The 14,269-nt window shown below is 38.9% G+C and overlaps 1 protein-coding gene across 2 annotated transcripts in view; it reads left to right on the forward strand.

Moving 5' to 3' along the window:
- Positions 1–1,767: 1,767 nt before the first annotated feature.
- SENP2 (SUMO specific peptidase 2) overlaps positions 1,768–14,269 on the forward strand; it is a 40,552-nt gene continuing 28,050 nt past the window's right edge. Inside the window, exons 1-6 of one of the 2 annotated variants that reach the window (XM_082654669.1) lie at positions 1,768–1,964; positions 3,936–3,991; positions 7,463–7,596; positions 8,250–8,316; positions 10,198–10,288; positions 13,533–13,701. In XM_082654669.1, coding sequence (XP_082510795.1) covers positions 1,864–1,964; positions 3,936–3,991; positions 7,463–7,596; positions 8,250–8,316; positions 10,198–10,288; positions 13,533–13,701 — 618 coding nt within the window. In that variant the 5' untranslated portion in view covers positions 1,768–1,863. Of the gene's footprint in view, positions 1,965–3,935; positions 3,992–4,114; positions 4,153–7,462; positions 7,597–8,249; positions 8,317–10,197; positions 10,289–13,532; positions 13,702–14,269 lie in introns of those variants that run through there. The other variant, XM_082654670.1, reaches the window with a different exon arrangement.

The raw sequence follows: 14,269 nt of genomic DNA on the forward strand, positions 1-14,269 counted from the left end.
TATGTTTTAATGAAGACCACTCTTTTGTTTTGGAGAATTCCTTCCCAATACTTGAGTGGTCTTCTTGGTTTGGCAAAAGCAAAGACTTACTTCTATAGTGGAATGGGCAGTTGGGACACAGCTGAACTGCCCTGCATAATAATGCCAATGGTAATCTTTTAAGTTAACTTGTGAGTCCAGCCTGAAACGGGTAGATGCAAATGTGGAAGGGAAATTATCTTCTGTTGGTGACATGTAGAAGTTGTTGAGAAGAGTGGAGAGATGACCTTGAGGGGCCCAGAATCCTTTTGGGAGGCAATGGGCTATAGATGCTGTACTTGTAATAGCCACTTCTGAATCTTCTCAGCTTTATATTAATAATTCTCCTATTATTCCCAAACTATCTGTAACAGCCAGGTGTTAGCTAAATTTTAGGGAATTGAGGGAGGAGCCCATGTTCACACTTAGGATTTGCTTCTACCCTCTAGGACCTGCCCCCATCCCCCCAGGCCAGTGCGGTGGTAGCCACAGGTGGGTAGCTGTTTCTTCTGGGGCTCTAGTGGGTGGCTTGCTGCAGAAAGAATCTAGGAAGAATGTCTATTGAGCAAATGATGAGGCTTACTGGGGAGTGCCTGTGTTGAAGTTCAAGCAAATCTAGAAGTCTGACCTTAATTGAATCACAGATTAAGGATCAAGTGCATTCAGGGATGGATTCGTGGGGCATAAAAACATTTCAGGATTCCCAGGAGTGTTGGGCCAGGGGAGTGGATTTTCCTTTAGTAAGAGGGAGGTTCCTTTTCTGTTGTTGATAATTAACCTGAAGTAGGACCTCTAGATAAGAGAGGGAGAATAATTAGCAGCACTCCCTGCCGGCTCGGGGTGGGGGTGGGGGGACTAGTAGCTACTAGTAGGCCACAGGTAGCTTTTCATCCTTAAGTTTCTGTGAAGCCTTCCTTTAGTTGTGCCCTTTCCTTAACTTCCCTAGCCGACGGTTTTCCTTTCTCTGGCTCCTACTGCACTTTCTACCCACCTTTATCACAGCAGCCAATTATCTTTTAAAAAATTTAATTGAAGTATAGTTTACTTACAGCCAATTATCTTGTAATTTGTAATCATGTTTCTGCCGACGGACTTCAAGGGCGAGGGACTGTGGCGCTGTTACAGACTGTGGTTCAAATTCCAGCTGTGCCACTAGCTAGCTTTTTGACAATTACTTAACCGCTCTATGCCTGGATTTCCTTATTAAAAATGGGCACAAGGCTCCGCATCGCCTGCGGTTGCTGGGAGAAATGAAGGTGACTGCGTGTAAAATACCAGACATAAAGTATGTGAAAAGTAAAGGGCGCCTAGCAGGGTAAACGTTTGTTAATTAACCTGACTAACCTTTATTTGGTGCACTCAAACATTTACTGATCACCTACTGTGTTTCAGCGCTGGGAGGAGAACCGGGTGGAGAACCCTCTCCCGGGTGGAGAACCCTCACGTGCGGCCCGAGAGCCTTGTCCCGCGGGCAGTCTCAGGACTGGCTCCGCCGAAGAGAAAACCCCGCCCACAGCCCTTGCGATCTCGTTAGCGATTGGGCCGGGACCATCCCGCGGCATTCTGGTTGCTAGGCTCGGGAGGTGGGGACCTAGGTTGCGCCTGCGCAGGTTGAGGGCGAAGATGCTTTCCGGTCGGGCGGGAGGAGGTGACGTGAGAAGCGGTGGCAAGCGGAGGCGTCCTGTAGCTCAGGTGACGTTGTATCTGTGGGCCCTAGGACTGCGTCACAAGTCGGCGACTGAGCTTTGGCGTTGGTGGTCGAGGCAGCGAAGGCGGCAGCGGCGGCGACAGCTCTGGGGTTTGCGTCTCGGGGTGTGTCGGCCGCCGCTGCTGCTTGGGCCTGGTATGTACAAATGGCTGGTTAGAATTCTCGGCACCATTTTCCGTTTCTGTGATCGGCCGGTGCCTCCTGCCCGGGCCCTCCTGAAGAGGCGGCGCTCGAACAGGTGAGAGGAGAGGGGCCCGAGCGCCGGCCTGGCTGTTCCCCTCCCCCACCCCGGGCTCGGCCGGCATAGCGCTGATCCGGGCCTGGCAGGCAGGCCCCGCTCGGCAGAAACAGGTAGCTGGGCGGAGGCGGTAGAGGTGCGTGTCGCGGATGCCCTGGTGACGTAGTAGCTCCTCCGCGCTGTGCAGATGCGAATCTTGATGATGGAAGGAGCTACTGGTCGGTGATGGTTAGGATCTCTCTTGTCAGAGTCCAAGCTGGTTGCTGTCAACAAATGGGGCTGTATCATATTTTGCTGCTCTTAGGTTGAAAACTGAAAATTGAAGGAATACTGTCTTTGTGTGGCTCCTGTTTACAAGGCACACTCCCAAGTGTCATCTGTGCGCAATAAGTGCAGTTAAGTGAGACTCACAGCTTGCCCAGAGCCCTTTCGATTACACTTACTGTTCTCTTAGCACCAAGAGACAGCAGCTGTCTTGTTTTGAAACAACTGTCCAGCTGTGTGTGTGTGTGTATGTGTGTGTGTGTGTGTGTTTTGCTGGGGAGGGAGAGTGATTCTGTGCTTTAGAATTAGTGTATGAGAAAAAAAAAGTAGGTACTTCATTCCTTTAAAAAGATCACTAGTCTGTACTCTAAAATTCAGTTAAAATTTTTGGGAAACTAAAAGTTGTTATCAGCATTTACCTGTTGGTTTGTCCCATTTCATAGTGTCTACCCCCTTCCCTAAGAATTAATCTAGAGAATAAAGTACCATACCAATTCTATACATAACCTCCCAACTTTTAATGATCAAGTGTTAATTTCATTTTTTTTATTAAGCCTCAAGATCATTGGAGGATGGTTTCTTGGAGCTTGAGAAAACAAGATGATTACTTAATGTATGAGTCTGAGAATTCAGATCATTGATGGATTGGCTGTGAGCTAAATTCCATCATGTGTTCCAGAGAGGGCAAGGTTTTAACGTATTCTTTCTACCTTTCTGTAGGGTTGATATAAGGATCATTTGACAACAAGTTGTAAAGTACCTAGAATGATGCTTAGGGTATATAAGGGTAGTGTTTGTATATTCTGACCCAAGGGCCTTGTGCAGAGGCTGGTGTGTGATAGGCACTTGGTACATATTTATTGAATAAGGAAATGTGAATTTCCTCTCCCCTGTCCTTTATTTTTACTGCGAATCTCTGCTGGTCGGGGAAATAGTGGCTTGTAGGTCAAACTCCTGGTCTTTACCACATCCTTTATCTAAAACAAGTCTTTTAAATGTAAGCCATTTTTCAGTCCAGATGAAGATAGGAAGTCTTGTTGGGATGTTTAAAGTTATGAACTGAATGGTATTCTCCTGGGATTTATTCTGTTCATTTTTTTTGTAAATATGATCATTCATAATCATCTTTAGAAGGATGATTATACCATGAACTTTTAACATTCTTGAGGTATAGGTCCAAAAATTTCCTGAATTTCCAAATTCTTTGTTATCACTGTAATATAGTTTCCATGATAAAAATGAGGTTAAATATAACACCTTTTTCTGGCTGAGAACTATCTTTTGAGGCTTCTTGTATTGTCTACTTCTATCTGAAGTAGAAAGTGACTTTTTTTGGGGAGGGTGTCATCTTGCAAAAGGATATTATTTGTTCTTAAATCATTTCTGGCGAGAAAAGGAATAGCATGGTCCTAAGCTTTTACCTATGTTCATTTACTAGTTAAGTGATTTCTGACCAGTTTCCTGTTTGTACTTTAGCCAGACTACAGATTATTATATAATAGGGAGTTTTGGATCTCATATAGTTGAAACCATAGTGTTACATCCTCAAATGATAAAGGCCTACTTATAGCATAAACGTTAGTTGGATCTCATTTTATGACAAAGTGAATGGAAGGAGGTGTGTTGCACGAACAGTAAGCCTACTTGTAGGAGTGCATATGTGTGTATATGAATATATGCATATATATCTCTTTTCTCTTTTTTCAGCACTCTGCTTTCTACAGTGGACACTGATGAAATACCAGCCAAAAGACCGAGATTAGGTATTAAATATTAATTTTAAAAGTTAGTTTTTTAAATAAGAAAAGTTTATGTGTGGACAAAATTCAAAAGATAAAAAGTACATACAGTGAAAAGTAAGTCTCTTTCCTGTCCCTCTTCTACTCAGTTATCTTCACTAGAGGTAACCAGTGTTAGCAGAGACGTAAGTATCTTTCCAGATAAATAAGCCTGTATGTTGAAAGTGCATTTCACATTTTCGAATCTTCCTATAAAGAAAAGGTGCTTTTTAAATTTGGGGGAGAAAACACTGTAAAAACTACTTCACACTGAGTCGTCTAGTTCAGATAGCTGAGTGAACCACTGTAATCTGTTGCCTCAAATTGTTTACTTCCCTATATCTGAAGGGCTAGGCATTGCTTGGTAGAAGAGAATAAAACTAGATTAGAGTAAAGGGAAAAGGCACAGTGGAATACTATAGTAATATTTTCCTCTTTCTCAAAAATGCATGTGAATTTGAATCTACCTCCGGATGAGGTAGAGTGGACATGTCTGTGTTAAGCCTTCATTTAAATCCAATGAGTGCTTATTGAGCCTGTCTTACTGTTGAGCAATGTGTTCTGTTCCACAGGAAATACAAAAATGAGTATGACAGGGTCTCTGTTTTTAAGGACCTTAAAGTTGTAGGGGGTGTATGATTATATAGTGGGGGGTTTTAAGACAAGTACTTAAATAATACTAATGTCTATGAGGATATGATAAGTGATATAAGAAAGGTAGTAACAAAATACTGTCCAATTTTCTTCTGGTTAAGAGTCTCAGTAGGGCTTCCCTGGTGGCGCAGTGGTTGGGGGTCTGCCTGCCGATGCAGGGGACACGGGTTCGCGACCCGGTCCGGGAGGATCCTGCATGCCGTGGAGTGGCTGGGCCCGTGAGCCGTGGCCACTGAGCCTGCGCGTCTGGAGCCTGTGCTCCGCAACGGGAGAGGCCGCAGCAGTGAGAGGCCCGCGTACCACACACACAAAAAAAAGAGTCTCAGTAAATATTTGATGAAGGATCTAATATGTGAAATTAGTCTTGAAGGATAGATAGGGTATCGACAGAGAGCAATAGGAAGGAAAAGCATTCTAGGCAGAGGGAACAGTATGGGAAATTGTGTAATTCAGGAATAGCAAATAGAACTTAGTGAAAAAGTTGACCAAAGAGAGAGTTCAAAATACAGAGGGACTTTGAATGCCAGGAATTTATACTGAATTCATTAGGACAGTATTTCCCAAAGCACAGGATAGATACCAATTCAAGAAATAAATGATTTTAGGAGATACAACATTCATAGCATTAAGTATCATCTGAATTATGTTATAAACTAAAAATGTTGTATCCTTTTCAGTTATTTTAAATTTCTGATTATTTTAAGCAGAAAACATGTTGATTTAATGCTAGTATGTATTTAAAACTTGTCTAATACATGCTAATCTTCCCTTTTTTAACAGGCCCAGCTAGAACTTAATATTGTTGTTTTCATTTCTTCATAAGGCAAATAAGGTTGCTTTACATCAACAGTAGTAATATAAAGTTACCTTTCACAAATACATTTGTTTAGCAAAAAAAAGTGAGTCAATTTTATAGAAAAATATAAATAAACAGCTGTATGTGATTAAAAACAGAAAGCAAAAAACTTTGATGGTGGTATTAGAGAAGGTTCCTGAAATAATTCTGGTATGTTAAGGTTCTCTCCGTCCATGATTTCCATGAAATATATATTAAGATTTTCTGACTAGAAACTATAGAAGGGAACCTAAGCCAAGGGGGAAGCAGTGGGTAGCAGAGATAATACTTCTGGTAGAGTTTGTAGAGGTCTCTAGCAGTGCTGGCCAATAGAACTCTCTGAGATGATGGCTATTGAGCACCTGAAGTGGGGCTGTGCAACTGAGGAACTGAATTTAATTTTAATTAAATTTAAACTTAGGTAACTACCTGTGGATACTGGCTCCTATATTGGACAGTATGAGTCTGTTGGCTGCTTTGGAGACAAAAAAAGGAAGAGTGAAAAGAAGAAGCAGCTTAGAATTGCAGACTCATGATCTTACAGATGAAAGGGATCTGAAGCGATCTACTTAGTCTCAGCAAAATAAGATGGTCTTATCTTCATTTTACAGATGAGGTGGGCCTTCCTGCCTGCTTTTTTCTTTTAATCAATGAGCTCTTTTGACATAATTTTGGGGCATACTCAGATTTTGACAAAACTTATGGGAAAATAAATATCACAATACTTTTTGTGCGCACTTATGTTATTACGCATTTATGTTATTACGAGTACTTCCTGCCGTTTGGAGTCTGGATGCCAATCTGGATGATAAGCACCAATCCCTAAAGTTCTTTTTCTCCCATTTATAGCACAGTAGAATGTAAGTGATATCCCTCAACATTATTAGAGGGATAACCTGGAATTCTCTCCAGTTCCTAAAATGAGAAACAAGGCATTTGCAAATTTTGGTACTTCTAACTATAGTGACAGATTACTTCAAATTGGATTCTGCTTTATGCATCTTGCACATCTTTCTTGTTGTTTAAGTTATTCCCCTATCTTCCTGGAAAGTATTTTATATCTTATATGTTCTGGAGTGCTTGATGTTTAAAAGCCACCATTGCACTTTCAGGGTAGTTTTCTCTAAAGCAGAATATGGTTAAGATGATGACCCTTTTATCTCAAACTAGTGCTTTAGAAAACCTTAATTAGGAAATAGAAAGGAAATTGTAGAAAACAAATCAGCAGTGTAGGAAGTGAGAAGTGCGTAGTGTGATAAAAGGAGGAAGTGGGGAAAGCATTGAAATCTACCCCTCCCCCTTATTTATTTGCTTACTTATTTTGTAATCTTTATTTTTGGTGGCAGGGAGGGGTGAGTCTGAGATCTTCCAACACATCTTCTCTAGTAGAGGCATAGCTTTGTTTCCTCCTTAGACGTTTAGGAGCCACATATCTTATACTTCACTAACTTCCATCCTGGATATAGCCAAGGTAGTAAGTAGTTGTTTAGGACAGCTATATTGTTAACCTGCCTGAGAAGTAAGGACAAACCAGTGAGTAAATGGTAATGCTTCCTAGAATTCTGCCATACCTAGTAACTATATGTTCCAGGTTGTCTAAGTTATGCCCTTATGTCTCTGGAAAAGATTTATTTTACAGTATATATTTTGGGGAACTCATTGCTTAAAAGCTGTCATTTCAGGACTTTTTTTTGTGAATCAATATGTGATTTGCTAAAATGATGGTTTCATGCTTTTGTAACCTCCTAGATATTTTGCTAAAAAAAAACCCTAAAATGCTAATGCTGGAGTTACAGTTATTCAGATATGAGAAAAATTATTTTTACAGGTACCTTTTTCTCTCAATGGTTGAAGATAGGACTTCTAATAAAAATTGAGAGAGGCCTTCTCTAAGATAGAATTTTTTTTTTTTTCTAAAAGTTTAAGTACTCTATATATGTATATGTAATCTATATTACACTTTCTAGGTTGCTTTATTCACCAAGTGAAAAACAGTCTCTACAATGCTGCCAGCTTATTTGGATTCCCATTCCAGCTGACCACAAAGCCCATGGTGACTTCTGCTTGTAATGGAACACGGAATGTTGTCCCTTCAGGAGAGGTCAGTGGGGATAAGGCTTCACTGGGGCTACTGGTCTTTGTACTTAACCATTAAAGTTAAATTTTAGAAATATTCTCTTTTTAGGAATTAATATGTAGAATGACTTCTTTCCGAAATGTTCATGTCTTAATTAGCCTTGATATAGAGACCAAAAAAATGAAAGATTAAGAAATTGCACATTTAAAAAATATTTATAAGGAGCCTAATTACTAATACAGTTGACCTCTGAACAATGCTTGGGTTATGGGCCCCAACTCTCCACACAGTCAAAAACTCACGTAGTTGGCCCTCCAGATCCTTGGTTCTGCATATCTGAGGTTCTGCATCCGTGGATTCCCAACCAGTAATCATGTAGTACACTAGTATTTACTGTTGAAAAAAATCCACATTTAATTGGATCCACAGAGGTCAGACCCTTGTTGTTCAAGAGTCAACTCTACATCTGGTTTTCTTGTTTAAGTATGTGTGAAGAATCTGGAATTGTTACTTTTTACATCATTTTGTGAGTTTTCACAAATTAAACCTTTGGTCTTATTGATGAAGTTTCTTCTGTGAGGTAACTAAATCATCACCAATAGACTGATTTTTTTTTCATATTAAGACTTATTTAAATTCTAAGAGTGAATACAGAGATGATTCTTTTTGATTTTAAGGTATTTTCGAACTCTTCATCTTCTGAACTGACAGATTCCGGATCCTGGAACAACATGCTGAAACTGGGTGAGGTGGTCAAGAACATTTCTGCTTCCCTACCTCCTCCTGCCCGTGTTCTCTGAGTTTTGGGAATGTGAAAGGAAAATACTGATTTGGCTTCAGATGAGAACACAGATATATTCTCCCTACCATTCTAAAAAGCAAATAGCTTTCCTTTAGTATTGTCTTTGAATTTACTGTTATGTTTCCTGTTTGCTTTATCAGTGTCTTTAATGTGACTTAGATCAGGGTTTATTTATTAAAAAGAAAAAAAAAAAAGTGTTACCTGAGAGCTTACTCTGTCAGACACTGTGCTAAGTTATCAGGAATAACAAAATAATAAAACCTTTAGTAGCAAAATAACAAAACAAAATAATAGAATAATAAAACCTTTAATAACAAAATAGCAAAATAACAACATAATAAAATAACAAACTCATAAAACCCTGCCTTTGAGGGACATCATCTGATGGGGGAGCAACCTTAGGTTCCCAGTTCTCATGGTTTTGTGGATTAGGAACCTCTATATCATCCTTAGACCCCGAAATTGAATTGTAATTATTATATATACTATATAAAATGCTCTGGTGGGGAAAAATAGGAAGAAGCCAGAGTCCTGACAATGATTGTGATCTCTGCCACACAGATAAGCTTGTAAAGTTTGAGAGGAAGGGGGAAAAAGAGCTTTTAGAGAAGTTGTGGGTTCAGAAAATTGACATATAGAGAGGATGGTAGATTTATCTTGTGCCTGAAGTACCAGCACTATATTTCTGTGGGTTTGTGTAGCCTAGTCAGAGAAGCATGGGTATTCCTAGGGCAGATTTCTTATATAAAGAAATCCACAATCTCAAATCGGAAATGCTTGGAGATACGTTTGGGAATTCCACATTTTTTAGTTGTTTATTGAATATTATTTAAAAAACCCCAACAGGATTGAACATTGATTCAAGTCAGGTTTTACAAACAAATGAATGCAGGTCAGTTCATGTTTTGCTGCTACTGACTTAAGAAAAAACTTTGAGCTTTAGACCTCTTTGCATTTTGGAGTCCTCAGGGACTCCAAACCCCTGTAGTAGCTCCAGCAGATAATGTGGCTGACGAAAATTTTGTTACCCTTTTTTGAGGTATAGTAACCATCTCACAGGTAGGTATTAGAAGCTTCCAGGGAAATGTAGTAACAAAGCAGATTTTCATTTAAAAATACTTCTGTTTTCTTGAGAAGAAGAAACAGTTTGAAAAATTTACTCAATTTGATTAGATTACAGAGTTTATAATCATTGAGTTCTTCATGCCTTTTGTTGGCCCCAGCAAGCAAAACTAGTAAAGCTTTCCTGTGAATTGTTACTACTTACCTGAGAGCAAAGACAGACTAAGCTTTTCCTTTAACTTTTACAAAATGTGTGCTAGAAAGTAATAGAATTTGAAAAAATAAGATATTTAGTTCTACAGTATAGACTGCTCACAGATTTTCTTTTTTTTTAATTTAATTTATTTGTGGCTGCGTTGGGTCTTTGTTGCTGCAAGCAGGCTTTCTCTAGTTGCGGAGAGTGGGGGCTATTCTTTGTTGTGCTGTGTGGGCTTCTCATTTTGGTGGCTGTTCTTGTTGCAGAGCATGGGCTCTAGGTGCGTGGGCTTCAGTAGTTGTGGCATGAGGCCTCAGTAGTTGTGGCTCACGGGCTCTAGAGCGTAGGCTCTGTAGTTGTGGCACACGGGCTTAGCTGCTCCACAGCATGTGGGATCTTCCCGGACCAGGGCTCCAACCTGTGTCCCCTCCATTGGCAGATGGATTCTTAACCACTGTGCCACCAGGGAAGTCCAGATTTTCTTTTCTAATGCAGACTGTTCACAGGTTTTTTTGTGTGTGTTTTTTGTTTTTCTTTTACAATTACAAATGGTTTTCAAAAATAGGTAATAAATCTCCTAATGGAATAAGTGACTATCCAAAGATCAGAGTGACAGTAACTCGAGATCAGCCACGCAGAGTCCTGCCTTCCTTTGGGTAAGTGTTAAGTTCTGCCTTTCTGTAAATGGAAACTTAGTAATTTTTAGGTCCTCACTCTTGCTAGGCATTCTTACTTTTATTCTATTATGTAATCTTGTTAAGTAACTACTCTGAGGTTAGTAACTTGCCAAATATCATACAGCTGGTGAGAGACGTACTCAAGTGTGTGTTACTTTTTCTATCATATGCCTATATATCATATGCCTATATAATCTGATTTTGAAAACCTTTAATTTTTAAAATTATTTTTAATTTTTATTTTTTTGGCCTTACCATGTGGCTTGCGGGATCTTAGTTCCCCGACCAGGGGTTGAACCCAGGCCCTCGACAGTGAAAGCACTGGACTGCCAGGGAATGCCCTTTAAAACCTTTTAAAAAAGAATTGTCACTCACTTCTAAACTTTTTTTTGAAGTATAATATGCATTCAGAACAGTGCAGAAATCATGTATACAATGAACTGTTATTATTTTATTAGTAATTTTCTTCTCTCTGTGTTCCCACTTTCTGGAACTTCTGTTGCTTGGATATTGGACCCTATGGATTGATCTAATTTAATTTTTGTATATATTCTCTTTTGTTTTTGTCCTTACCCTTTTTTTAAAAAATTCTTCTACCACTGAGATAAACATATATGTATACTTTTGTGGGTTTTTTTGGCTTCATAGTTTTTAAGTTGTAAGCATCCTCCCACTTCCTATTCCCCATGGCTTTTTCTTTCTCCAACCATCGAATTCTTATTATAGAGATACAATATCTTTTCTTATCTCTCTAAAGCTGTTAATTATTTTAAAATTTCTTCTCCTCCTTGCTTTGTCTGCTTCCTTTGAGTTACTCTTCCCCCTTTGGTTTATTTTGGTTTTATCTTTCTTATGAGTTCTTATTCAAATACCTTGTAATCCTTGGCTGTCCACTCATGTTTGAAAATGAGACACTAACTATAAAAAGTAAGGCTCCCTGGAGGTGGCTAAATGGCTGATTGTAGGATTAGGAGAGATAAAGTAAAAAATGATTGTGGAACGTCCTGTGCCAGCAATTAAAGGAGCCCTAAAAACCTGGGGACATTATCAACATGACACAGGAGGAAACTTGAAGGGGCTTTCACTGGCCAGTTGGGGACAATTTAAGCATCAGATGAATAAAGACAAGAATACACATGTTAATAAATAAATACATAGTGTGGGAGGAAAAGGTCTTTATAGTAAAATGCCAGCTAGTAAGTGTAGAAGGAATGATGGAATTAGAAAATCACCATCTTTTAACTGTCTCAGTAATAACTGATATATACAGGAATTGTCAATTGAGCTAAAACTAGTAAGTAAAAGTTTGATGAAGTATGGAATATTTACATAAACTCAGAATTTTTCCCCACAAATGACTTACTAATTATAAAGGGAAAAATAGTAACTTCAGAGTGGAGAAACCTGCCTGACGCCACCTTAACCAAAGGATCAAAGTTTAAATCACCCAGAGTGGGCAAACTCACATCCTGGCCTCCAGATACATTGCACTGAACAGGACATCATCACCTAATGTAGTATTTCTGAAAAGATCAATAATCTGAATGTAATTATGAGAAAACTGGTTAAGCTGAAACTAAGGTTAATTCTACAATCAGGCTTATACTCTTCATTTTACTCTTCATTCATACTCCTCTTTAACCTGTGATTATTTAGAAGGGTAGAATTATATTGTTTAATTTCCAGATACTTGGGGGTTTCCAGATATCTTTCTGTTACTGATTTCTAGTTTAATTTCATTATGGTCAGAGAATATACTTAGTACGATTTCAGTCCTTTTAAATTTGTTAACATTTGTTTATGTCCTAGAATATATTCAGTCTGGATATTCCATGTTCGTTGAAAAGAATGTGTATTCTGCTATTGTTGGGTGGAGTGTTCTGTAAATATCTTATTAATAGTTTGCTGATAATGTTTTACAGATCTTATTGATTTTCTGTCTACTTTTTTATTGATTGATGAGTATAGAGTGTTGATGTTTCCTACTGTAATTGTGGACTTGACTATTTCTCTCATCCAGTTATGTCAGTTTTTGCTTCATGTACAGTATTTTGAAACTCTGTAGGTGAATACATTTGACCTAGATTCACCAGTTGTTATCATTTTTCCAGTTTGCTTTATCATTCTCTGTTATATGTACATAATATTTTTTTCTGAATCATTTGAGAGTAAGTCTTAGACTCATGCCCCTTTAATCATAAGTACTTGAGTGTGTTTATTTCTCAGAATGAGGACATTCACTTACATAATCACAGATTACCAAAATCAGAAAATTTAACATTGATATAGTACTATTATATAATCTTATTTAAATTTCTCTATTATAGAGATTCTTTTTTTCTGGCCCACAATTCAGGGCAGGATCATGTATTACATTTAATTTTCATGTCTCTTTGATATCCTTTAATCTGGAACAACGCCTCAGCCTCTCTTTGTCTGTAATAGCATGAATATTTTTAAAGAGTACAAAGCATTGCTTTTGTAGAATCCCTTAATTTTGTCTGATGTTTACTCATGATTTATTTTAGATTATGCAAATTTTTTGGTAAAAATACTGCATATGTGATGTGTCCTTTCTTAAACCTCACATCAAGAGAGGTATGATGTCAGTTTGTTCCATTATCGGTAATGGCAAGAGAGGCAGGCTCTATCAACCAGCACCAGTGACTAGGTGAGGGCTTCATGGCTTCGCATTCTTTAGCATTTATTAATTTAGTATTCATTAATTTAGTATTCAGCAGATACTGATTGAGTGCCTTTTGGCTTAGATCATGTACCAGGATACGGTGGTGGAAGGATGAAATCTCTGTTTTCATGGACTTTAAAGTTTAGTGTGGGATGCAGTCCCACAGTGGCACCAATAATTAATCAATCACACCAATAGTTAATTTCAGTGGTGCCAAATGACTAAAGGAAAAGTGTAGTACCAGAGGAGGGTATGTTGTGTAATAGCGAGCTAAGCCAGGGTTGGAGTTGGAAAATTGGGCATGAGGAAAAAGGCAAAGGCTTTCATGTGGAAGCCCTGGTGACTGGGAATAGACATTGCATAGCAGAATTCTGGGGTGCCCTCTGCTCTAGAGATCTAATTTTTGTGAATGGTGGTTGTCTGGTTTGCCAGGAGCAAGCTTAACCTGAGACAGCTTAATCACAGGATTGTCTGGAGCTTAAATTCCAGCAATTTAAGCCGTTTGGGAATAACTTTTTCTTTTTTTTTTCCTCTCAGTTTTACTTTGAGCTCAGAAGCCTATAATAGAAGACCAGGTGGCCGTCGCCATAGCAAAGGCAATCTGGAGAGTTCCTTAACGTGGAAGCCTCAGGAACAGGTTGTAACAGAGATGATTTCTGAAGAGGGTGGCAAGGGTCTGAGGCGTCCCCGCTGTACTGTGGAGGAGGTAAGCCCTTTTAGCCTGATCTCTTTTAAAAGCAATTTTAGGAATTTGGGTGGGGTGGGGATAAATAGTATATGTTCTGTGGTACAAAATACAAAAGGTATAAATGGGTGTACAGGGACTGTAAATTTCCCAGTCTCCCTTCTATATCTGGCCCCTATTTGACTCCAATGCTTATATGTATTCTTCTGTATATATGTAGTCAATTTTCAGGTAAAGGAAAGAAAAAGGAATCATACTAGGAAAAGGTACAATTATAGATTCTTTCTCTTTGGGTGCCTGAATTATTCTAACTTGTTTCTTGTATAAGCTGTAATAACTGTGACTAAGTAAGGGAAGTAAATGGTGTACATGTCTGCTTTTTCCTTCCATTTTTAGGGCACCTAGCATGATGTCTTCATCAACAATCTTCCCTTCCCTCTTGAAGTCTTCACTTATTCCAGGAGAATTTAGAACTATTCCTGTCTCTGGCATTTCCCCCGGACCATCACCTATTGCAATTTGCTAGATGGTTTTCTGAGCCACTTGGCTTAGTTCATCAAAGAAATGTTTATTTGGGTCCCAGGTGCTC

The sequence above is a fragment of the Grampus griseus genome (assembly GCF_964374135.1).
Source record: "Grampus griseus genome assembly, chromosome: 5".
NCBI classification, from domain to species: domain Eukaryota; kingdom Metazoa; phylum Chordata; class Mammalia; order Artiodactyla; family Delphinidae; genus Grampus; species Grampus griseus.